This window comes from Loxodonta africana, chromosome 2, assembly GCF_030014295.1.
Source record: "Loxodonta africana isolate mLoxAfr1 chromosome 2, mLoxAfr1.hap2, whole genome shotgun sequence".
Lineage (NCBI taxonomy): Eukaryota > Metazoa > Chordata > Mammalia > Proboscidea > Elephantidae > Loxodonta > Loxodonta africana.
The window spans coordinates 151,192,707-151,219,027 of NC_087343.1; the positions used below are offsets into that span (position 1 = coordinate 151,192,707).

The 26,321-nt window shown below is 41.3% G+C and overlaps 1 protein-coding gene, 1 long non-coding RNA gene and 2 other non-coding genes across 10 annotated transcripts in view; 1 reads left to right on the forward strand and 3 right to left on the reverse strand.

The window, feature by feature from the left end:
- Positions 1-1,202: 1,202 nt before the first annotated feature.
- On the reverse strand, positions 1,203-21,553 carry HSPA9 (heat shock protein family A (Hsp70) member 9). The gene is made up of 17 exons (XM_003404525.4): positions 21,386-21,553; positions 19,821-19,879; positions 19,504-19,591; positions 18,617-18,798; positions 17,677-17,801; positions 16,996-17,069; positions 16,797-16,903; positions 14,533-14,695; positions 13,982-14,074; positions 9,164-9,373; positions 8,093-8,320; positions 7,110-7,214; positions 5,962-6,079; positions 5,462-5,556; positions 2,210-2,302; positions 1,888-2,028; positions 1,203-1,562 (listed from the first exon to the last, which is right to left on the reverse strand). Exons 1-17 carry the CDS (start codon positions 21,464-21,466, stop codon positions 1,485-1,487), a joined length of 2,040 nt encoding a protein of 679 aa, XP_003404573.1. The 5' UTR covers positions 21,467-21,553; the 3' UTR covers positions 1,203-1,484.
- On the reverse strand, positions 7,541-7,612 carry LOC111751886 (small nucleolar RNA SNORD63). The gene has a single exon (XR_002786960.1). It is a non-coding gene; the product is annotated as a small nucleolar RNA SNORD63 (small nucleolar RNA).
- On the reverse strand, positions 8,661-8,735 carry LOC111751883 (small nucleolar RNA SNORD63). The gene has a single exon (XR_002786958.1). It is a non-coding gene; the product is annotated as a small nucleolar RNA SNORD63 (small nucleolar RNA).
- Positions 21,528-26,321, forward strand: part of LOC111750993 (uncharacterized) — a 109,306-nt gene continuing 104,512 nt past the window's right edge. For 6 of the 7 annotated variants that reach the window (XR_010319429.1, XR_010319430.1, XR_010319427.1 and 3 more), the window contains exon 1: positions 21,528-22,590. This is a non-coding gene — a long non-coding RNA (uncharacterized LOC111750993). The remainder of the gene's footprint in view (positions 22,591-26,321) is intronic. The other variant, XR_002786067.2, reaches the window with a different exon arrangement.

Sequence of the window (26,321 nt, forward strand, 5' to 3'; positions counted from 1 at the left end):
TTTGTTAGAGCACTATATTGATTTCTTGTATTGAGTTTTTTAGAAAGTATAGTATCTGAATTCCATATAGTTTAATATCTATGAACTTAATTTATAGGTATCATTACACCAAACACTGTAAATGGAGGCATTATATCTGATGGGGGTCTTGCCATGTTCTTGATGGCAAACTCCTGTAGGCATATGCACATGACAGTAACTCAAGAAACACGAAGGGAAGTCTGCTGGGAGACCTGGGAGCTAAGTTCCAACAATGAGATACAAAAGATGTCACCTTTCTGCTTCTGTAGTTGTCTGCATGTGACAACTAACTACAGCAGAGAATCTTGGACAAACCAACATATTGAGAATAGAAGAGCAGAAGTATGAAAAGAACCTGGATTCCTGAGCCACCAAAATCATACCTTAGGACTTATTACTAGTTATCAGTTTCTGTTATGTGTGTTAACTCTGGTTGGGTTTTTTGCTCTTGGAGCTGAAGGCAGCTTGAAATAGCAGCCCTGGTTTTTACAACAGGTAAATATCTGCAGATTGTTTCAAGGTCCCAAACTTTTAATGGGGGGGGGGTGCTCAAGAAGGAGAAACACACCCCCCTGCCCCGAACTAGACTTGCCCTTGGTGACACTGCTTATTATTTCATTACACCAGCCCTTTCAAATCTTAGCCAGTGTTAGCATAATCCTGTGTTTCCCAAATGACTCTAGGTTAGGGAAATCAAGAAGCATGAATCACATCATTCTTGAAGCTAAATCTCAGAGCCTCACCCCTCACAAATAAGATCAAAATGCTTTTCATATTTATTATTTTTTTTAAATCCAGAATGGATCAAAAAGAACAATCAAAGATGTAGGTGATGCAGGTGCCAGCCACACAGACCAGAAAGTAGCTAGAAAAATACACTTTAGGAAAGTTAGGGAGCTCGTTATTACCTTGCTTTAAAAGCTGTGCCTAACATAAATAACTAGCTTATAGTTTTCCATTAACGAAGCTTCTCCACCCACTTACCAACAGATATGGCTGGCTCACCTTGCAAAGCCTGAGTTGAAGGACTCCACATACACACGGGGCCAGTACAGTAGTACTCAACTAACTAGAAGGATCTCTTCCTATATGGTCCAGCTCCATGACTATGGCCGACTACTTTCATTGTATGTGAGATGGTTTCACCCCACCCCCGAAAATACAGCCACTTCAACACAAAACAATGTTAAGTCTTTATAATGATCAATACATCCCCTTTCCTCTCCCCCCTTTTACATGCAGCTGAAAAATGGCAGGCTAGGGACAGAACATTGTGAACTCTGTACTGTTGGAATTTATCACTCATTAAATGATCATCAGCTAATGGTCACTAAATTTACATATTAAGGAAATTACATATAGAATACTGCAAAAACACAGTAAGACTGAAGTTTGCCCTTTCTGCTCAGGAAATCCCTTCACTCCCAAGCGTCATGTTTTCCTTTCTGCTCCAAAATTGACTGTTACTGTTTCTCCTCCTTTTGATCTTCTTTTTGTTCCCCAGTGCCAGAACTTCCAGAGCCTTCTCGCTCAGATGCCATCTGTTAAGAAAACATATGAAAGAAACTCAGACTTTGTTTACTTTCCATTGAACTCTAAAATAAAGGAAGCACATATTCTTCATCTATCCCATCCTCCTTCCCCACTTGTACACTATTGGTCGTTTCCGTGATTCTTTCCCTTTGACCCCAGCCTCTGACCCAACAGTCAAAAAAGCAATAAAGATGTTTCCAACTCTAATAAATACTCACTCCCAATTTCACAAATGGCTATACAGGGAGCCACCAGTAAGAGCCAGTAATCAAGAGGAGTTAAATCAAGTTAGAAGCAAAATCTACATTAAGAAGAACTCTTCAGCCCTTGTACCTTTTTGTATGCCATTTCGAAGAGCTTCAAAGATGCCTGCTGAAGGGAGGATGCGGCCTGCCTTATGTTTTCTCCTGTTTCACTGTCTTTTCGAGCCAGAAGCTCCCTCATTTTGGAAATCTCTTCTTTTAGTTTGTTGCACTTAGAAAACAAAACAAAAAACCCTCTTTTTCAAGGTCTACTGTTCCATTCCATGGAGCACTCGTATTCAGAAACATTTATAAAAACTAAACCTCTACTAAGACTACAAAGAGAGATGAACTTTACTGACATTAGTGATGATGCCTCCCAACTTTCTGAGCCGTTTAAAAATAGAACTCACCTCATCAGCAGGCAATTGGTCCTTGAATTCTTCCATCTTGGTTTCTGTGTCATGAATGATTCCTTCAGCCATGTTAACTGCTTCAACTCGTTCCTGAAGGACATGAGAACTTTGGTATGAAGGAAGATTTCCTAATCAACAAAGTGTGCAGAATGTCCACACTGGGCAAGGCAATATGCTGACTGCTACACACAAAGTGCTTACAGTTACAGAGTAAAAAGCAGAAACTGCTGTGGTTTGGGGTAGTCTGGGACAGCTTCAAGGATTTGAGCTGGATTCTGTAACATGAGAATTTTGATGGAAGAAGAAATAAGAAAGGGATTCCAGCAAAAGTTATGATCAAAGGAGAAGGTTAAATTCAATGACATCTGTCCAAACTCCTACTTTTACCTCCCAGCTTTACAAAGATTAAGCAGCTAATAAATGAGTCTGAAAGCATTCCCCTTGAGATCAAGAACCAGACAAGGATGCCCTTTATCACCACTCTAATTCAACATTGTGCTGGAGGTCCTAGCCAGAGCAATTAGGCTAGATAAAGAAATAAAGGGCATCCAGATTGAATAAGGAAGAAGTATCTCTATTTGCATATGACATGATCTTATACACAGAAAACCCTAAAGAATCCTCAAGAAAGCTACTGAAACTAAGAGTTCAACAGAGTATCAGAATACAAGATAAACATACAAAAATTAGTTGGATTCCTCTACACCAACAAGAAGAACATCAAAGAGGAAATGACCAAATCAACAGCATTTCCAGTAGCCCCCAAGAAGATAAAATACTTAGGAAGAAAACTACAAGACACTACACTGCAATAAACCAAAAGAGACCTAAGTAAGTGGAAAAACACACCTTGCTTATGGATAGGAAACCGTAACATTGTAAAAATATCTATTCTACCAAAAGCGATATATATTCCAATTCCAATTCTGACGACATTTTTCAATGAGATGGAGAAACAAACCACCAACTTCATATGGAAGGAAAAGAGGCCCCGGATAAGTAAAGCATTACTGAAGAACAACAACAAAGTGGGAGGCCTCACACTACCTGATTTTAGAACCTAGTATACCGCCACAGTAGTCAAAACAACCTGGTACTGGTACAACAAAAGATATATAGACCAATAGAACAGAACTGAGAATCCAGACACAAATCCATCCATATATGAGCAGCTGATATTTGACGAAGGCCCAAAGTCAGTTACATGGAGAAAACACAGTCTCTTTAACAACGGTGTTGGCATAACTGGATATCCATCTGCAAAAAAATGAAACAAAACCATACCTCACACCATGCATAAAAACTAACTCAAAATGGATCAAAGACCTAAATATAAAACCTAAAATGATTAAGATCATGGAAGAAAATATAGGGACAACTTTAGGAGCCCTGATACATGGTATAAACAGTACACGAAACATTACTAACAATGCAGAAAAGTAACTAGATGATTGGGAGCTCTGAAAAATCAAACACCTATGCTCACCCAAAGACTTCACCAAAAGAGTAAATAGACTACCTACAGACTGGGAAAAAGTTTTTACCTGTGACATTTCTGATCAGCACCTGATCTCTAAAATCTACACGATACTGCAAAAACTCAACTACAAAAAGGCAAATAACCCAATTAAAAAATGGGCAAAGGATATGGACAGGCACTTCACTAAAGACAACATTCACGCAGCTAACAAATACATGAGAAAATGCTCACTATCATTAGCCATTAGAGAAATGCAAATCGAAACTACAATAAGATTCCGTCTCACTCCAACAAGGCTGGCATTAATCCAAAAAACACAAAACAATAAATGTTGGAGATGTTGTGGAGAGACTGGAACATTTATACACTGCTGGTGGGAATGTCAAATGGTACAACCACTTTGGAAATTGATTTGGCGCTTCCTTAAAAAACTAGAAATAGAATTACTGTACGATCCAGCAATCCCACTCCTTGGAATATACCCTAGAGAAATAACAGGTTTTACACAAACATATATGCACACCCATGTTCATCGCAGCACTGTCTATAATAGCAAAAAGATGGAAGCAACCAAGGTGCCCATCAACGGATGAATAGATAAATAAATTATGGTATATTCAGACAACGGAATGCTACACACTGATAAAGAACAAAGATGAATCCATGAAACGTTTCATAACATGGAGGAATCTGGAAGGCATTATGCTGAGTGAAATTAGTTGCAAAAGGACAAATACTGTATAAGACCACTATTGTAAGAACTCGAGAAATAGTTCAAAGACAGAAAAAATATTCTTTGATGGTTACGAGGGAGGGAGGGAGGGAGGGAGGGAGGGAAAGAGGTTTTTCACTAGTTAGATAGTAGATAAGAATTACTTCAGGCGAAGGGAAAGACAACACACAGTACAGGCGAGGTCCGCACAACTGGACTAAACTAAAAGCAGTTTCCTGAATAAACTAAATGCAGGTGCGGGGGTTGGGGGACCATGGTTTCAAGTGACAGCTACGTCAACTGGCATGATAAAATCTATTAAGAAAACATTCTGCATCCCACTTTGGAGAGTGGCTTCTGGGGTCTTAATGCTAGCAAGCGGCCATTTAAGATGCATCAATGGGTCTCAACCCACCTGGAGCACAGGAGAATGAAGAACACCAAAGACACCAGGTAATTATGAGCCCAAGAGACAGAAAGGATCACATAAACCAGAAACTGCATCAGCCTGAGACCAGAAGAGCCAGATGGTGCCCGGCTACAACTGATGACTGCCCTGACAGGGTGCGCAACAGACAGCCCGAGGGAGCAGGAGAGCAGTGGGATGCAGACCCCAAATTCTCATAGAGAGACCAGACTTAATGGTCTGACTGAGACTAGAAGGACCTCAGAGGTCATGGTCCCCAGACCTTGTTATCCCAAGACAAGAGCCAGTCCCAAAGCCAGCTGTATAGACAGGGATTGGATTGGACAATGGGACAGAAAATGATACTGGGGAAGAATGAGCTTCTTGGATCAAGTACACACATGAGACTATGTCGGCATCTCCTGTCTGAAGGGGAGATGATACAGCAGAGGGGATCAGAAGCTGGCTGAATGGAAACAAATTAGAATGGAGGAAAGGAGTGTGCTGTCTTACTAGGGGAAGAGCAATTAGGAGTATACAGCAAGGTATATATAGATTTTTGTATGAGAGACTAACTTGATTTATAAACTTTCACTTAAAGCACGATAGGAACTTAGGAAAAAAAAAAAAAAAAAGGCTGAAAGTAATCACCTTCTTTCGCCGGTCTTCCTCAGCATACTTCTCTGCATTTTTAACCATATTTTCAATATCGTCTTTGCTTAACCCACCAGAAGACTGGATCACGACTGTAATTAAAAAAAAAAAAAAAAAGGTATTTATTAGTTCCCAGGTAAATTATATGCCTCTTATTCCTCTACCACATTAAGAAAAATAGTATTCCTGCTCCGAGTAGCCAATCTTGATGCAAATTATGAAGAAGGGGAATACCTTGTTGTCCTACAATAAGCAACAAAGAAATTAAGGGTCTGAAATATACAAAGACCAATTGGTCTGCCTACTGGAATTCTGGCAATCCAGAGGCTCAGTGCTTGCCTGTTCTGAAGAATAAACACACCTGTTAACGTGAATCTTAGAGTAGAAATGGGGCATTTTACCCTGAGACTGGGTACGACCTAGAGGCTTTAGTTCCTAACAAGGAACTCTAAGGTCCCTCACCGCACTCTTACAATCTGATAACTAAGACTACTTACTCTGTTGCTCACGTCCTGTGCCCTTATCTTTGGCAGAAACATGTACGATCCCATTGGCATCAATGTCAAATGTAACTTCAATTTGAGGGACTCCACGAGGGGCTGGGGGAATTCCAATCTAAAATCCAAAAACATTCAGAATAAGCTCCACTCAGAGGGGTCCAGTGCTACATTTCCAAATCTATATGGTCTTCTGCGGGAATAATTCACTTGATTCCCGGGAGTAACATGTGAGATCATCATTTAATTAAACACACGAAACCCCAAGCTTATAAGTGAGGGCAGTAGTTTCATTGCTGCCTAAAATAAAAGGGGCTCATAACAGTGAAGATTGGCTATAGCAAGTAACCACCCTACTGGCTGGATATACTGGGGGCACAGTAAATGAGCAAATCTCCCTAGTACTGTTCATCTCACTAAGAACCAGTAAGCAATGCTGATTAGAAACCAGGAAAGAGATCAAGTGCCTTTTAAGCTAGTAATCAGAAATTCCTTTCAGCCAGCAATGTTTCTACATTATTTCCCTGGCTCTTATATTTACCAACTTTTTTTGGAGGGGAGGGAGGTTTAATAACTTATTTTTTTATTGTTGAAAATATACACAGCAAAAACATGCACCAATTCAACATTTTCTACATGTACAATTCAGTGATGTTGATTATGTCTTTTGAGTTGTACAACCATTCTCATTCCCCTTGTATGAGTTGTTTCTACCGCATTAACATAAACTCACTGCCTCCTAAGGTTTCTCTCTAATCTTTCGAGTTACTGTTGTCACTTTGATCCCATACAGATAGATCTTAAAAGAGCACAATGCTCAAGACAGAAATTCTTTACTAGTTAAGCTAAACTACAGCTTTAAAAAGACATCAGGGAATATATTTGGTTTAGTGTTTAAAGATTAATTTAGGGCAAAAGTTTTGGGGGTATTTATCAACTACTTGATGAAGTTCCTAAGCAACAAGAACAAGCAAAGTTTTTAGATAAAAGTGAAGCCATCAGTGAACTCCTCTACATACTTTCTCAAGACCATGGCATGTGTCTCTGAATGTCAACAGTTTACTGTATTATTTTTAAAGGACAGAATATAGTCTAACTCTATAGTTACAACATTAAGAAGCACAATATTCAGAATTCACAATACCTACCAAAGTAAACTGTCCAAGAAGTTTGTTATCTCCAGCCATCTCTCTCTCACCCTGGCACACTTTAATCTCCACTTGAGTCTGCCCATCAGCAGCTGTAGAAAATACCTAGAGAGGAAGGAAACTTCCTGGGTTGGCAGTATGATTAAACTACTCCCCCTAGGCAGACAAAAAGCAAACCAGAAATAAAAATTCACATCCCAACACTGGAAGAGTCCTAAATATACTGGATGTTCAAAAGCAAAGGCTTAAGTCCTTGCAGGGAACAGGAGGATTAGGACAGCAAAAGGGCATACAATAACTATTTTCTCAGTCAAGCAAATGCATTTTACAAAGATGCAGCATTAACACAGAGGGCTCAAGAAAAGAAGCTAAAAAACAAGATGCTGAAACATGCTCATCTGGGGAAACGAACAGAGACACCAGGTATATCTTGTGCTCAGTGATAAAAAGTCACCACACATACTTTTCTTCAGAATGATGTGTTGGCAAATACATCATTGCACAAATACAGCAAAAGCCACAGTTTTTCAGGGGAGGTGGAAAAAAAAGAAAATAACTCTTAATACAAGACAAAGCCATCTTCAAATTTCCCTGCTTTGTATCTTGGGGCCCCATTGTACCCTATCATTCACCCATAAGCACACACTCCCTTAGTCTTGGTCAGGCCACTTTTTTTTTTTTTTTTTACTGCCTTTGAAAACATAAGAATACAAAGCATCAGTCCCAAACGCTAGGGCTCCTTTGGGCAAGTTATGTTAATCCTGTGAAGGAGACACTACTGATGCCCTACCTATAATCATTATTGCTGCCTAACAGGTTAGAACTTTTTCAGGAACAAAAAAGATTCTCAATACCCACAATCAACTAGTCTGGACTGTTAACAAAAAAGGAAGTTTTCCGGAAAAGTTCACTAAAATGGTTGTCATCACATCCATCACAGAACCTAATGTCTTTGTGACAAGGTAGGGAGGGGTGATTCTTACCTGGCTTTTCTTGGTTGGAATAGTGGTGTTCCTGTTAATAAGTTTGGTAAAGACGCCACCCAGAGTCTCAATACCCAGAGACAGGGGAGTGACATCCAGGAGTAGCACATCTGTGACATCACCAGCCAACACACCTCCCTGAATGGCAGCTCCAATGGCCACAGCCTCATCAGGATTAACAGCTTTACTTGGGGCTCGGCCAAAAAGATCCTGCACGGTCTGTTGAACCTGAGCATAAAGGAGAAAGAATCTGTCACCCATCACTCAGGTCTACTGCCTGGGAAGGAGAGAGAGCGTTTCTGTTCCAAGCCCCCAGCAAATCTCAGGACAGGTTGTTTCAGATCTAAAAATGCTTACTCAAACTATTTCTACCTGAATATTATCTGGGATAATTTACTAGTACTAAGGTATCTTCCTGGCTCAAGACCCCCAGCAGGCTTACTCTGTTCGTATTTTCTTAAGCTCCTGTATTCCAAAGGAAACATTAAGAAAATATTCAAGTCCCCAACTCAGTACCAAGACAATTCTGTGTAGGATGCAATGCAAGAATTACACCGTCAACAGATTCTGTGCTCAGTCATTAGTTTTCTACACACCTCTCTTTTCAGAATGATGTGTTGATGAATAAAATGCATCATTGCACAGATCTTTGAAGAGATGCAATTAGAAACCCCAGACACTATACTTCATAGACACATGTCCGAAAGATCCTCCGGACTAGTTAGCACCAAAGTTTTAAGCGATCTCTGATTGCAAACATCGTTTCATTCTTAAACATTTTATAAGACTTAAGTTTAGGATCCTCCCATTATCATCCCAAAGACATTCTGTCCTTCTAATGCCCTTTCTTAAACCCTTGAATTAAAAAAAGGAAAGACTGAGAAGAACTCTTTAGTAAAGGCACAAACTCATCCCCCTCTCAGGTCATCCTGTATAACCTATACAACACAAGACTGCTGAGTTGCAATCAATTCAACAGCAGCAGACATACAACCTAAGCCACCTATTCCAAGAAAACATCATATGCTGGTTCTATTTTCTCTCTATGCCAAGAATTTCATGGGTCTATACCTTGGGCATCCTAGTCATGCCACCAACAAGAATCACTTCTCCTATGTCACTCTTGCTGACTTCTGCATCTTGCATGGCTTTCTGGCACGGGGCGATAGTCCTCCTGATTAGGTCAGTGACAATACCCTCAAATTGAGCCCGAGTCAGCTTCATGTTCAAATGCTTGGGTCCAGAAGCATCCATTGTAAGATATGGCAAGTTGATGTCAGTCTGCAAAGAGAAGTGTTTAATTGCATGTTAGTGGCAACACCAGAGGTTGTTAAGTTTCTTTACTCTTTCAATTAAATTTAACATCATACCACAGAACAGGAAGACTTGAAAAGCCATAGGGAAGGTCAGGCCTACTTTAAACGAACAGCCACCAAACAGTGACTCTAAGATGCAACCTCTTACCTCCCCCAGAGACAAGCACCACACAATCTGTTTTAGTGACATTCACAATTATTAAAAAGAGCCCTGGTGGTGCAGCAGTTAAGCACTCAGCTGCTGGCTGAAAGGTCAGTGGTTCGAACCCACCAGCTGCCCTGCAGGAGAAAGATGTGGCAGTCTGCTTCCATAAAGATTTACAGCCTTCAAAACCCTATGGGACAGTTCTACTCTGTCCTACAAGGTCGCTCTGAGTCTGAACTGACACCACAGCCAATAGGTTTTATAGTTATTAACAAAAGACAATAGAATAGACAAGCCAGAAATATCCCAGTTCAGGAGATAAAGAACTGTCCTGCCACTAAACATACACTTAGAATCATACTATCAACGTTTTTCCCTTTCATCAAGTTTTAAAAGTACCTCACGTACATGAAAAAAATGCCAAAAGGTATGTTCTGAAAGAAATAACTTGCCGCCAACCCTGACTTTTTAAGTTTCAGGAAGATGGCAAGAAAGCTACTGAAATGCTCTTATTAAAAAAAGCTCAAGGACTGACTTTTGTACTGTCATCACATTTGTGGAGAGCAGCGGACACTGCTACAATCACACCATGTAGCATCCAGTATTTAATAAATCCCAAATTCCAATAAGGTATGGGATCTTATAACGTGTAATTAAACAGCTGTCCCAGAGGTGAACCCTCAGTACCAGAATTACCTTTTGACTCCCCTCCAACTTCACATCAAAGCAAGGCCAGCAGGGAGTAAAGACTGAGGGGAGCAGGCCTTTAACCACCTTTCTTTGGGAGAAAAGCCCTGGACATTTAAATGCTTAATAAATAGTTAACACATCTCTGTAAAAATAGTGATACTAGGTACTGCTTTAAAAAACATTGTAGGTAATTTCCTTCTTTCTTTACAAAATGTTAACTATTTAAATTAATTCTACTCATTATCTGTGCCGTCCAATTCAGGAGCCCTTAGCCACATATGGCCACTGAACTCTTGAATTGAGACCAGGGCAAATGAGAAACAAAATTTTTTAAATCTAATTTCAATTAATTTAAATACCCACAAGTGGCTACCATATTAGCACGAACCTAAACTCTTAAAAGTTAATGACAACCTGAAAAATTCCAGGAATATCAACTCTCAACCATTCCAAAGTTATAACCTGCTTACCACCTCCTCCTCCTCTCTCAAATCCAATCACTTTCCTTTCATTAGTACACTCTGTTCCTCTCATCACCTGGTGTGGTACAATAACCTCCCAGTCTACCTATATCCATTCAGGCTACCCTCTGCCACAGGACCATTGATCGAACAACTTTCCTCTCCACCTTAAGCAGAGTGCTTTCCACAGATCAAAATATTACTTCCACACATTATGCTGACTGACATAAATCAATCAGAAAAGGACAAATATTGTATGAGACCACTATCATAAAAACTCATGAAAAGATTTACACACAAAAAGAAAAAATCTTTGATGGTTATGAGGGGAGGGAAAGGGTGCAGAGGGAAAAACACTAAATAGACAATAGATAAGCGGTAACTTTCACGAAGAGTAAGACAATACACAATTCTGGGAAAGTCAGCACAACTTGACCAAGACAAGGTCATGGAAGCTCCATAGACACATCCTAGCTCCCTGAGGGACCAAATTCCTGGGCTTAGGGCTGGGGACCACGGTCTAAGGGGACACTTAGCTCAAATGGCATAACAGTTTATAAAGAAAATGTTCTACGTTCTCCTTCAGTGAGTAGCGTCTGGGGTTTTAAAAGCTTGTGAGCTGCCATCTAAGATACTCCACTGGTTCTACCCCATCTGGAGCAAGGAAGAATGAAAAACACGAAAGACATAAGGGAAAGATTAGCCCTAATGACTAATGGACCACAACACAACAGCTTCCACCAGACTGAGTCCAGCACAACTAGATGGTGCCCAGCTACCACCACCAACTGCTCTGGCATGGATCACAATAGAGAGTCCTGGACAGTGCTGGGGATAAATATAGAACAAAATCCTAACTCATAAAAAAGACCAGACCTACTGGTCTGACACCCTTACAGCTCAGCTAGTAAGTAAGTACAGGGCCATAAAACAAAATGAGACTAACTGGGCACATCAACCCAGGGGCAAGGATGAAAATGCAGGAGGGGAGAGGAAAGCTGATAATAGCTGAGAAGGGGAGAGTGTTGACACGTTGTAGGGTTAGCACCCAGTGTCAAAAAATATGTGCACTGTTTAATGAAAAACTAATTTCCTCTGTAAACGTTCATCTAAAACACAAGAAATAATAAAAAAAAAAACTTCCATGTTACCTTCCCAAATTAAAACTCCTCAGTGGTTTATACTCGTTTCACCTCAGGAGACACCAAATTCCCAATCTAAAAAGGCTCTAGCCTCGCTTTCCATGCACTCCCACCCTCAATGCACTTCAGCCACACTGGCCCTCTTTTCAGGTCTTCTTCTCACTCTAGAGCCTTACACATGCTATCCCTTTTATCTTTTCTCGGTTATCTCATCTTTCAGAAGCTAGTCTGATATGCCAAACACCTAGGTCAGGTTTCTCTAGTACAAACCTTTCCTTTGTACCATTTGTTAAAATTAGTAATAGCTTACATTTAGTGTACTTACTTACATGTTGTTGTAAGCATGTTATACATCAATAATTTACTGATCTTCACAACTCGAAGGAGAGAAGGAACCACTATTACCCTCATTTTGTAGATAAGAAAGCAAACAAATGTTGGGTAATTCACCCAAGGTCACACAACAAGTGATAAAATAGGGATTTGAACCCCAGCACTCTGACTGCAGAAGCTGCATTTTTCCCTCCCCCAACCCTTGGTAACCACTTATAAACTTCCACCTCTAATGCATCTGCCCTGTCTAGGTAGTTCATATAAATGAGATCATACAACATTTCTACTACTGTCTGACTTACTTAACTCAGCACATTTTCTAGGTTCATCCATGTTACAGCATGTATCAGAACTTCACTTCTCTTTATGGCTGAGCAATCTTCCATTCTGTATAATATTTTGTGGACAAACGTTTTGTTTACCCCATTCACTGTCTGACAGACACTTGAGTTTTCCCACTTTTTCACTACTATGAATAATGCTACAATGAACACCGGTGTGTAAGTATCTGAGTTGCACTGTCTGCACTCTCTTGATATTATAGTGCTTCTGGTTTTGACATTTACTTACATAATTTTATAATTAACATCCATCTCCTTACACTACATTGTAAACTATTAGAGTAATAATTGCTCTGCTTGCAGTAATTTATCTTACAGGCGTACCTATAGGATAAATTTATGTGCACAAGTGTGAACGTACAGAATACTCAATACTCAGTATATTTTGCTAGAATAGTAAAATGCTGGAAGGCAATCCAAATACCTATCAATAGAATACAATCACACCACCTAAAAGTTCCTCCAACATTCCCGCCCAAAAACTGCCATGTCCTCGGGAAGAATTACAAGCCATCCTCTGTCAGTGTCGCATTATTTTAACCCCAACCACTATATTGCAAAGGTTTGCCGTCGCATATAATAGCAGGGACAAATCACCTCCAGGGATGAGTTTACACAAATTTGACACTCCTCACAGATGCTTAAAAAAAAAAAAAAATCAAAACAGGTTTGACTGATGGTTAATTAGCAGCAACCACTTTATGGACACAACAGCAGCTTCCATAAATACCTCTTCGCTTCCAGTGTGGAAGGTGAAGCTGATAACTAAAGTCACCAGCTCCGCTCTCCCGCTGTCAGCCGAGACCTGGAGACGGTTCTCCTGCCTTCCGTTTTGGCAGATCTCTGACCCCAACCTAGCATGCTTTGTACAAGTGTTCTTAGTCATCGCGGGAAAAGTGAAGCTCCACCTCTCAAAACAGCAAATCATACTGACCTTAAACAGAAGCTCAACAAATCTGATGCTCACAGAGCTTCACATATACCTGAGCCTTCACACATGGCTGGTTTCAAAACTCATTTTCTCGATTGATGACTCAAATAAAAAACGGCCAATTAGAGGCTCACACAATTCACAAGGTGAAGTGTTTTACAGTGAAGACAGTAGCAGTTCTGAGAGCCTCAGTATTTCCAGACTACTAATTTTAATTTTACACATCCCTAGCCTATATATCAATAAAAAGCAGTAATATCAATGCCTTTAAACTTACAGCAAACAAATGAATAGAGTGTTATTTATATGTCAGCTTAATTATTTGACTACAATACACAACTTCTGATTTGGGTGGTTAAAAAATTTCAGCTCATCCATAAAAACTAAAGACCACATTGCTCTTTTACTCCTAACAGCTCTTCCGCCAGCCAGAAAACTATAAAAAGACCAGACCGACACCAGGCCAATTAGGATATGCTATTCAAAAGACTCGGAATGAAAATATCCTTCAAGACTTTTCCATATCTCACCTGCACAGATGAGGAGAGTTCACACTTGGCCTTCTCGGCAGCTTCTCGCACCCTCTGAAGCGCCATGTTGTCTTTGGTCAGATCAACACCCGACTACAGGGAGAAGGTAACACAAGTATTAGGGAGATGTCAAACTGCAGCAAAAAGCTGCAACAACACAAAGTGGAGCCACACTTCTATAAACAAGCGTAAGAGAATTACTGTGTGTGTTTTTTTTTTCTCTCTTAAAAATCGATAGGGAAAAATAACCTATTCTAAGAAAGGTATCTGTGCCTGGAGTAAGGAAGCTGAGCTGATGCTTGGTTCTTTTTAGCCCTAGAATTCTAACTCAAAAAAGGAGTTCTGATAATTCCTTTTCCACTATGGTATAATGGTTGTTATAACCTTTCAATGTTGTCATTTGTTCCAAATCTGAACAATAACCAGAAAGTTCAATCAAGCCACTGAACTCTCTAGGAAGGGCAAAAAATTGTGAACAAAGCTAACAGCAATCAGAACAAAGAAATTCTAAATATCTCAACATCTACACACTAGCTACACTGGTAACTAACCTCTCTCTTGAATTCCTTTACAATGTGTCGTAGCAAGGCCTGGTCAAAGTCTTCTCCACCTAAGAAAGTGTCTCCATTGGTGGATTTCACCTCAAATACTCCTTTCTGAATTTCCAGGATAGAAATATCAAAAGTTCCACCACCTAAATCATACACGGCAATGCTAAAAATAAAAAGGAGGAATTAAGGAACAAAACTTACGACGAGTATAAATTTCAATAACCAAATGAATATAAACTTATTTTCCTGAGGTAGGTATAAGCAGTAACAAAATTTTACAACTGCCCAATTGACATGTCCGTTAATGCACGGCCCTAATTGCTAACATGTAAATCACACACACGCAGCTAGAACAAAACACATTCGTTTAAAAAAAATTTATTTTTATTGTGCTTTAAGCAAAAGTTTACAAATCAAGTCAGTCTCTCATACAAAAATTTATATACACCTTGCTGTACATTCCTAGTTGCTCTTCCCCTAACTAGATAGCACACTCCTTTTCTCCATCCTGTATTCCCATGGCCATTCAGCTTCTGTCCCCGCCTCTGCCTTCTCATCTCCCATCCAGACAGGAGCTGCCCACATAGTCTCATTTCGCTACGTGGGCCAAGAAGCTCACTCCTCGCCAGTATCATTTTCTATCCCACAGCCCAATCCAGTCCGTCTGAAGAACTGGTTTTGGGAATGGTTCCTGTCTTGGGCTAACAGAAGATCTGGGGACCATGACCTCTGGAGTCATTCTAGTCTCAGTCAGACCATTAAGTCTGGTCTTTTTACAAGAATTTGAGGTCTGCATCCCACTGTTCTCCTGCTCCCTCAGGGGTTCTCTGTTGTGTTCCTTGTCAGGGCAGTCAGATTGCAGCTGCGCACTGTCTAGTTCTTCTGGTCTAAAGCTGTAGTCTCTGATTTATGTGGCCCTTTCTGTCTCGGGGAAACCCTGGTCGCATAGTGTTAAGCACTACGGCTGTTAATCGAAAGGCAGGCAGTTCGAATCCACTAGGCGCTCCTTGGAAACTCTACAGGGCAGTTCTACTCTGTTCTATAGGGTCGCCATGAGTTGGAATTGACTCGACCGCAGTGGGTTTGGTTTTGGTTTTTCTGTCTTGGGCTCACAATCACTTTGTCTTTGGTGTCCTTCATTCTCCTTCGCTACAGGTGGGTTGAGACCCATTGATGCATCTTAGATGGCCTCTTGCTAGCGTTAAGACCCCAGATGCCACTCTCCAAAGTGGGATGCAGACTGTTTCTTAATAGATTTTATTATGCCAATTGACCTAGATGGCCCCTGAAACCATGGTCCCCAAACCCCCGGCCCTTCAAAGTGTTCCGTTTATTCAGGAAACTGCTTTTGGTTTAGTCCAGTTGTGCTGACCTCTCCTGTGTGTTGTCTTTCTCTCATCTAAAACAGTTCTCTACTATCTAGTGAATACCCTCCTCCCTTCCTTCCTCCCCACTCTTGTAACCATCAAAGTATATTTTCGTCTGCATTTAAAGTATCCCTTAAGTTTTTATAATAATGGTCTCATAGAATATTTGTCCTTTTGCAACTAATTTCACTCAGCATAATGCCTTCCAGATTCCTCCATGTTATGAAATGTTTCACGGATTCACCGTTGTTCTTTATCAATACATAGTATTCCATTGTGTGAATACATCATAATTTATTTATCCACTCATCCGTTGATGGGCACCTTGGTTGCTTCCATCTTTTTGCTATTGTAAACAGTGCTGCAATGAACGTGGGTGTGCATCTATCTGTTCGTGTAAAGGCTCTTTTCTCTAGGATATATTCCAAGGAGTGGGATGGCTGGATTGTATGGTAATTTTACTTCTAGTTTTTTAAGGAAGCGCCAAATTGATTTCCAAAGTGGTTGTACCATTTTACATTCCCACCAGCAGTGTACCCGTGTTCCAGTCTCTCCACAACTCTCCAACATTTATTATTTTGTATTTTTTGGATTAATGCCAGCCTTGTTAAACATGGGATCTCATTGACATTCATTTTTTTAAAGCAATAAAATGGACTACACTCAACATTTTTAGATGAACACTTGCTAACATCCATACCAAAGCAGCCAAGAACAACTATTTAAAATAAATCATCTTCAAATGAATGAAAAATGACCTCAAAAATCAAAGCAGTACATTTTCACTTTAGTACAAAGCTCAACAACAAATAAATCAAAACAAAAATTGAGGCTAAGTTTCATGACTCCACAAACTTGCTTTCACACATTCAGGTTGAATTTACTGTACAAACTTACATTTTATCTTCAGACTTGTCTAGACCATAGGCCAGAGCAGCAGCTGTGGGTTCATTAATCACTCGAAGCACATTTAGTCCAGATATCTGGCCAGCATCCTTAGTGGCCTATAGAAAACAAAGAAAAAAAATAGCATTTTCCCAGCCTTGTTTCCCAAGTACTATTAATTTTCATGAGTAAGAATACTAATTGACCTCACCTGTCTCTGAGAGTCATTGAAATAAGCTGGGACTGTGATAACAGCATTTTTTGCTGCATGCCCCAAATAATTTTCTGGAAAACAAAAAAATAAAATTAAACCATGGTATTTTGTTAGATAAAGTAGACAAAAGAATTATTAATAAAGCCTAACAACTGTATCACTCTTTTTTGGAGCCACAGACAACAAACACTCTTTGGTTCTTCAGCATGTGACCTAACACATAGAGATCTTTTGAGAAAACACTATAAAGCTGGTTGAAAACCCTAGATCTCATCTTTAACATTTTAATAAAGACTGATCAAACTAGCAAACATGAGCACAAGCTCAGAAATGCCTTTCATCATAGATGACCTACGGTCAGACTTTAAATGGTCACTAGTTTCTTCAAATGGGAAGATCTAAATTTTACCCAACAGAAACAAGAGCTCTGTGTAGTGGTTCTGGCTTTCAATAAAGAACACTACCTCCCCCACAGGCGGGGGGAGTGGGAGCAACTACAGGAAAACTTAAAGATAAATTCAATCTGGAGGAAAAGTATGAAGAGTTTTGCCATTCCTAAGTGTTCTGTACAAAAGACACCACAGGCTCATCTAAGGGACATTAGGGTATGCAAGCTAGTGATCAGAAGAATCACTGAATTCTTTGAACTCCCCCAAATGTAAACTCAACTCTACTCACCTGCAGTCTCCTTCATCTTCATCAACACAAATGCTCCGATCTGACTTGGAGAATAGAGTTTTCCGTGTGCTTCAACCCAGGCATCACCATTGGAGGAACGGACAATTTTAAACGGAACATTTTTACTGAAAAAACATAAACACTGCATTTGAAAAAGCTTGCCAGTGCAACCAATCACACCAAGGTTACCATTAAGTCATGAATGTCCATCCTCCACTCAAGAGACCCTGGCCAACAAACGAGAACTTTAGAAATTCATTTAATGAAAACTCTTAGAATGTAATCACTAACATGTGAAAACATTCTGATAAAACCTGAAAATTGTCATTGTTAGCCGACACTGAGTCAGCCCCTAACCCATGGGGCTCTCATGCACAACGGAAGAAAATGCTGCCCAGTCCTGCACCACCCCTACGATCAGCTGGGGGGATACGGCTGTTGTGATCCATTATTGGGTTTTCATTGGCTGATTTTTGGAAGTAGATTGCCAGGTCTCTCTTCCTAGTCCATCTTAGTCTGCAACCTCTACTGAAACCTGTTCAGCATCATAGCAACATGCAAGCTTCCATCTTTACTTCCCGCAAAACAGGATTTACACAACAGGGGTCTCTACCTACACTTGCAATATATTTAATTGGGAAGGCAGACCACCTCCCCAAGTTTGTTTTTCTACATAGATATCAACACCTGATAGCACCTATGCTGCTACCTGCCTTACTTATGCGTTCAACACCAAATTACACAGCCCAGAAACACTTAGTCAAATCTTCAAATAGTCATGTTAATATAGCAAAGACTAATTTGTGAATGCAGAACTGAATTATTTTTCAAATGAAACACCCTTTTAGCAGGGGCAAGGTTTATACCCAGGGATCCTGATCAAAGTGCTCAATGATTGTTCTGTGTGGCCCTTACAAACTACGTTTTTGCTATCACTCACATGTCTTTCTGTACTTCAGGGTCATCGTATCGGCGGCCAATGAGACGCTTGGTGGCATAGAAGGTGTTGTTTGGGTTGGTGACAGCCTGCCGCTTGGCCGGCATGCCGACAAGTCGTTCACCATCTGCTGTAAAGGCCACAACTGAAGGGGTTGTTCTGGCACCTTCGGCATTCTCCAGCACCTAAAACATCCAAGGTGAGACAGGAAATGAAGTTCCAGTTATCGCTCGTGTCTTTGCATCGAAAGTTTAAGACATAAAATAGACCCCAAATAGCAAAACAAACGCTCAAGAAAAGTACTAACGGGCATGCTTTACTTCTCTACGAGTGCTAACACAATAAATACCTACTATTGTAGGCAAAGGAAATCCTAGTGGCATAGTGGTTAAGAGCTACGGCTGCTAACCGAAAGGTCAGCAGTTTGAATCTACCAGGCACTCCTTGGAAACCGTATAGGGCAGTTCTACTCTGGCCTATAAGGTCACTATCAGTTGGAATTGACTCAACGGCAACAGGTTTTGGTTTTTTATTGTAGACAATAGACAGCACCTAAGAACATGCTTTAGTTTAGGATGTAGCTCATGGTATCCCTGGAGCTCCACGTGCTTCTAGCCTATTTCTGCAGCCAGCTTGACTAACTTACAAGAATTCAAGATTCTGATTACAGGAGTAATCAACAGTGCAAGTCATCCTAACAAGACCCAACAGTCAACTTACAGTCCCACCTCCATACCAGGAGATACAAATGCTACCCTGGAAATCAAATCCATTCAGTAGTCAGCATCATGTAATTAAGCACAAAACGTTCACCATGATGAGTCTTTAATAAACTAAAGGCAGCTTTTAAGGTACAAACTGGAGAGTCATCAGGTATCATTCATGCTCACCTTTGCTTGTTTCCCTTCCATAACTGCTACACAGGAGTTGGTAGTACCCAAATCAATACCAACAACTGCTCCCTTGATTGCTTCTGACCTGTAAGGCATTTAAGACAATGTTATGCTTACCGTTATAATAGTGCTCTCCAAAACTGCCGCAGAAATACGTAAAAAAAATCTTGACATGGAAAATAATAGCACATTTTATATCCTATAAATAAACATACATGGATGGTATACTTTCCTGAAAAACATTTATCAAATTTATGGCCACTAGTTTGGTGTTCAACATAACTATCTTTCAAAGAAAATGAAGTTACACTTACGCATAGTCCCGCCTTGAAACAATTCTAAAAGCCTCATGACTAAGGCCGTTCCAACTATCCTAAAAAGGAAAAAAAAAATAAGCCATCAACTACTTAAGAAAACTGGGCTTATTCCAATTATTCTTCCAGAGAACACTTGTAACTGTGAGGCTTTCTTTGTGCTGTGTGACTACCATGTATACAGTGGAATGAAATCTATGTTTCACCTACAAAAGGGATTAGGGTACTAAATAACAAAGAAATTTCAATGCGGTACAAAATTTTCCAAGTAAGTTGATATAAAGCTGTCTTGAATTGCATTACAACAGGGCTTCACAACCTCAATACTGATATTTTGACACAAATCTTCCTTATGAGGGGCTGTTTATGTTTAGCAGCGTATCTGGCCTCTACTCCCCAACTTGTGACAACAAAAAATGTCTCTGGACATTGCCAAATGGTTCCTTGAGGGACAAAATTGCCGTTGGTCAAGAACCACTGTAATGTAAAATACTATTGAGGAGCTTCTCAATTTCACCGTCACGAACAACCAACATCTAAGCCCTAAATAAGCACATATTACAGGCATGGATTTAAGATTTATCCAGTACACTTCCTGTAACTCTGCCATCCAACTGCTTTAAAAAGACTAAGGTTATTAGTTTTGTGGAGTCAACTTAAAAAAATTTTTCAGAAATGGCTTCTAAACAGGACAGAAAACACTAGTTACAACCTAACCTCAGGCTACTCACAGCCCTCCTTAAACCCCACGTGAATGCAAGAGAGAAATACAACTCCTGTTCTCCCAAGACACGTTTTTGGTATTAGATGATAACCAGCAACCATTCCACGTTTTTTTTTTTTCATCTGAAATAAGGAGCACAATTTTACACCAACGATTTTGGGACAACTGACTAGGCAGAGGAAACCCTGGTGGCATAGTGGTTCAGGGCTAAGGCTCCTAATCAAAGGGTGAGCAGTTCAAATCCACCAGGTGCTCCTTGGAAGCTCTATGGGGCAGTTCTACCCTGTCCTGTAGGGTCACTATGACTCCGAATCGACTCAACAACAACATTTTTATTTGCTTTCTTAAACTAGCTATAACCCTCCTACGGAAGAAACAAGGGCTTGATTTTCCACTCATTGTTTAAATGCCTTTGTATATTCGTTTCATCACAGCCAGTGTCCCTGAACACCCTGTACTTTACGTTAAGGACAGCATTTGCGGGAAAGGACAGCTAACCTCAGATCCTTGGGTGAAAACAGAGTAGCGGCTCCCTTCCAAAAGACTGCAGCCCTCGCTCCCATGGACAAACGTGTCCAACAGCCACAGAACGGACTCTAAGGACCACTACCCGCTATCTCGTGGGATGAGACTTGAACGCGAGGAGTGTGACTCAGCAGGGCGCGAGGCACGGAGTCAAAGCCTCAAATGAGGCATTGAACCGGCAACGCTAATTACAAACGGCCCATTATCTTCCTTTTCTCCTCCTCTCTGCACGAGTATTGTGACCGCGAAGGCCGCGGCCTACCGAACTGAGGCCCGAGGACATGAGCCCCTCGGGGAAGGCCCAGCAGTTCCTCACCTGGTGGCGGGCGACCGTGGAGCCTCGGGAGGCTGCGGCGCCGACCAGACGGGCGGCCGCGGCTCGGCTGGCGCTTAGCATGGCGGCTAGACGAGGGAGTACAGAACAGCAAACAGTCGCTCGGACGGCCGGGAGCTGCGCTGCGCGGCGGTAGCAACCCTTCTGGAATCCTCCAACCACGTGGGGTAGGGGGCGGGGGTTGGTCACTGCGACCCGCAGGTCCGCTCTTCCGCTGAAGCGCCGCCTGCGCCGCCTGTCCAGAGACTATGTAACCGCCACTCCCGGATTTACGGAGTACTAACAATGTTCTCCGCAACATGATGCCTGCAAAAAGTGTGACCGCTCGTTCCGTTCGCGGTGGGTCTAGGCTCATTGAGAGACGACGGGACTAGAAGGCGTATAAAGGCAGCACCTCGGACAGCCCCGGTCCTTCGTGGCAGGAAAGACTCAAGGTCACACGGGATAAATTGCGAAACGATTACAGTTGTCTTGCGTCAGGTACGTGGGAGGCGGAGCCTGTTGCGCCTGCGCATCTGGCTTCCGGAGTATGGCCTGGAGCGCATGTGCACAGAGAGTGTCGGAAAACGGGGGTGGAGACTAACTGCAGAGCTCGTTGGATGCTCCTGCGTACGCCGGTTTGGCCTGAGCGTAGCCCGGGGCGAGCCTGGGCGCGTGCACACCCAGAGCGCGTGCATCTTTTACCCCCGTTTCAGCTCCTTCCGGAGGACGCCATTTTGTCCCAGGGCTTTGTTCAGTATAAATTTCAGGCGTAGAACGTTTGTTGCTTTCCCCCACCCTTTGTCGGTTTTTTGGCTGCCGGGTGCTATTGCAGTAACTTGAGTACACCTGAATGTTTTGTCCTTAGACAAATTCGTGCTGTGTTCTACCACAAAGATCTCGAGTTGCGAACTACTAAAGCAGCTTTTTGTTCGCACAGACCACTGGGTCGCGTTAAGCTAATCATCGTGCAAACCATCATGAAAAAAAATATCAGAGCTCGGGCTCTTCCCAGCTGGGTGTGCCGCATCTATCTGAGGTTCTTCTCGCCCTTCTCAAACCTTGGGTTGGTTGCTAGCAACAGAGGTTGTGGGTTCTCTAACAAGGAGTTGTCAGTGGCCACTCTGCGCGCTGTGACCAGTTTCAGACGTTTAAGAAAAGGATAGAATTCAACAAATATGCGCTGGAGTGCCTGCCATGTGTTCTAGGTAGGTTGTGGGAATACAATGAAAGGAATACATGAACTAAACTGATGAGATGGCAGATGAGATTGAGCTTGATTTTGGAGATGAAGCAATTTGTCCTTAAAGTTCTCTTTCAAAAGAGAAAAATGCTCTAGTCCCCTACCTGTTCCTTCAGAAAAATCTGTCTTATTGAATGATCGCCACTGTGTGAGGAATTGTGAAGGAATTCGGGGGGCGGGGAAGGTTGGGAGAGAAAGACGACAGAGTTTACATTCTGAGGAGAATGAAAGTGCGAGTAAGAAACAAAAGTAAAACGTAACAGCGGTTATAAATTACGCAGATTCTAAAAGAAATAAAAAGCCTATGCAAACTTTTTTAAATGCTAACTGCTTTGTTTTATTATATTATTCTTAGTAGTCTGTTTACAGTAATACAGGGTATTTGAATTATGGTTTTGGGGGAGAATATTGCATATACCATGGACTGCCAGAAGAACTAATAAATATGTTTCAAAGAAGTGCAACCAGAATGCCCCTTAGAAGAAAGGTTGTCGAGACCTCAACTCACGTACTTTGGACATGTTACCAGGAAGGATCAGTCCCTGGAGAAGAATATCATGCTTGGTAAAGTAGAGGGTCAGAAAAAAAGAGAAAGACCCTCAAAGAGAGGGATTGACACAGTGGCTGCAACGGTGGGCTTAAGCATGGCAACAGTCAGGAGGATGGTGCAGGACTGGGCAGTGTTTCGTTCTGTTCTGTGTATGTAGAGTTGCTTTCAGTTGGAACCGACTGGATGGTACCTAACAACTACAACCAGTTGCTCAGAGGTAGGCTTGCCCTAGGTCAGAGTTACAGGCTAACGACTCCCGTTTGTGGATATTTATATTCTAAGACAGTGTTGCTGTTTGGTGCTGTACAGTGAGTTCTAATTCATAGTCACTGTATATACAACAGCACTAAACACTGCCCTGTCCTGCGCCATCCTTACAGTCATTGCTATGTGAGCCCAGTGTTGCAGTCATTGCGTCAGTCCATCTCTTTGAGGGTCTTCCTCTTTTCTGCTTACCCTCTACTTTACCAAGCATGATGTCCTTCTCCAGGTACTGATTCCTCCTGGTAACATGCCCAAAGTATCTGAGACAAAGTCATGCCATTCTCTCTTCTAAGGGGCATTCTGGCTGTACTTCTTCCAAGAGATTTGTTAGTTCTTCTGGCAGTCCATGGTATATATTCAATAGTCTTCGCCAGTACCGTAACTCAAAGACATCAATTCTTCGGTCTTATTCATTACCCACCTTTTGCATGTTATGAGGCAATTGAAAATACCATGGCTTGGGTCAAGCACACCTTAGTCCTCACAGTGACATCTTTGCTTTTGAACACTTTAAACAGGCCTTTTGCAGCAGATTGGACAAATATGTATGTCGTTTGATTTCTTGACTGCTGCTTCCATGGATGTTGATTGTGAATCCAAGTAAAATGAAATCCTTGACAACTTCAGTGTTTTCTCCATTTATCCTGATGTTGCTTATTGGTCCAGTTGTGAGGATTTTTGTTTTCTTTATGTTGAGGTATAAACCATACCGAAGGCTGTAGTCTTTGATCTTCATCAGTAAGTGCTTTAAGTCCTCTTCATGTTCAGCAAGCAAGGTTGTGCCATCTGCATATCGCAGGTTGTTGATGAGTCTTCCTCCAGTCCTGATGCCCATTCTTCATATAGTCCATCTTCTTGGATTATTTGTTCAGCATATACAGAGTGAATAAATATGGTGAAAGGATACAACCCTGACAACATAGGAATGACAGGTAGTACTAAGCATTGAAGTAAGATACAAATGGAAAACTTTACATCCTTAAGTTATGTATGACAGGAAGGAGGGCAGGTTGAAGTAGCTGGCGTAACCGCTTCCTCCTTACTTTCCTCTTCTCTCACCTGGTTCTCTTAAGAGTTTGTTTTGCTTCCTCTTAAAAAGCCACAAAGTGTTAATCCTGGAATCAGATGGTATTAGGTAAAGAGTGTCTGAGGCTATGCTTCTGTGGGTACATGTAAAATTGATATTCCTGGTGGTTTCCAGCCAGGGACCTTGAAAATACTCTTCATGACCACAAGGGGGATGTGGTAGCTTTAGATACTCATTTCAGAGCAGGAGCCAGAGCATGGGGACTTAATTATATTTGCCAGTGTGAAGGACAGGCTTCTGGACTGCCTTTCAAATTAATATAACCTGTAGCCTCATGGCTTGAAGGAATGAGCCTGAGTCTAAAAAATAAGGGAAATGAGGGTGCAAATGAATAAGAATGGACAAATCCAGAACCAGGCGGTATAATTCTTTATCATACTGCACAGTACTATATGTCTCAGTTCTCTTTTGTCATCTCAGTGTCACACTGGGAAGTGGAAGGAGTTGGCACGTAATTTCCATATGGGTACCAAACAACAGGTGGCTGTCAATACCTGCATACACTATGTTTTTAATAATATTTTAGCTAGCATGATTGTTATTTTTGTGTATTTGAAGACAAGTAACTAATTTCAACTTTTAAGAATTTAACTCCCAGCCATTAATGGGAATTGTCATTAGGATAGTAATTGGATAGGTTTGGAGTGTTTACTTGGGTGCCACACACTGTCCTAAATGCTTTATATGTGTTATGTAATAGAATGATCACAGTAATGGTCTCAAGTAAATATGATTGGTACTCCCATTTTGCAGATATGGAAAGCGAGGCTTGGTGTGGTTAAGTATGTTGTATGAGTCACGTAGCAATTGAATGTCAAAGCCAGAATTTGAAGCTAGGCTGTCTGACCCCAGAACCTACACTGCTGTAGGTTCTAGCCTGATTCAACAGAGCTTGCCCCAGTGAAACCTAGGAAGTATTATGTCAGGTGATGTCTCGGTCCCCACGAAACGCTGGTGGCAGTAATAGTTAAGAATTTGGCTCCTAACCAAAAGGTTGGCATTTTGAATCGACCCAGTGCTCCTTGGAAACCCTATGGACAGCCCTACTCTGTCCTATAGGGTAGCTACAAGTCAAAATCAACTGGGCAGCAAAGTGTTCATGGGTCTCTGTTCCAAGGGGTGGCAACAATTAGCAGATTTCACTTTACACTGAATGCCTGGTAGCCCACCGACCTGCACTCCTTCTGAAAAGAGAAATAGAGGATGGCTTTGAAAGAAAAGGCAGCAATAAAACAAGATAAGATGTCACTTTGATTAGATAGGGCGTTTACATCAGGGATAATGTAGTCTCATTGCACAGGGTAGAAAGCAGTCAGTTAACCTTGCCATGAAATTTCATCCAGCTTTGAAAAACAGTTGACTCGGGTAGGTCAGTGACCCTGTGTAGGAAACCCTCATCTGAGGAGGGGGTGGGGCTGGCAAAACCAGAGCTTTGTTCTTCATGAAGATCCATTTAATATTTAATTTGGAAGGATACAGGAGTCATTTCTGAATTTCTTAGTTTAAAGGGCCAGAATTTTAATTTATTCTTGACTAGCATTAAAAGAAAAAAAAGAAACCCATTGCCATCAAGTCAATTCTGACTGATAGTAACCCTATAGGACAGAGTAGAACTGCCCCATAGAGTTTCCAAGGGTAATGAAGGCTAGTTGGAGAAATACAGGCATTGTCTTAATGTCCACAGAGCCAGAGTTCTGGAAGAACAGTGAGAGTGGCTCCTTCTCCTTGGTCAGGCCCCAACAGGAGCTATAATGGCCAGTTATCTGCCTTCTTCAGAAACAGGTTGCTGGTATTC

Bases quoted from the DNA above. Each gene is read 5' to 3' on its own strand.
- HSPA9 (XM_003404525.4), bottom strand. From the start codon at position 21,466: ATGCTAAGCGCCAGCCGAGCCGCGGCCGCCCGTCTGGTCGGCGCCGCA. The intron at 6,080-7,109 runs GTAGGTATTGTG...TTTGGATTTTAG, and splicing joins TTCTTGGACAGTTTACTTTG to ATTGGAATTCCCCCAGCCCC. The intron at 2,303-5,461 runs GTGATTACTTTC...CATGTCCTTCAG, and splicing joins AGGAAGACCGGCGAAAGAAG to GAACGAGTTGAAGCAGTTAA.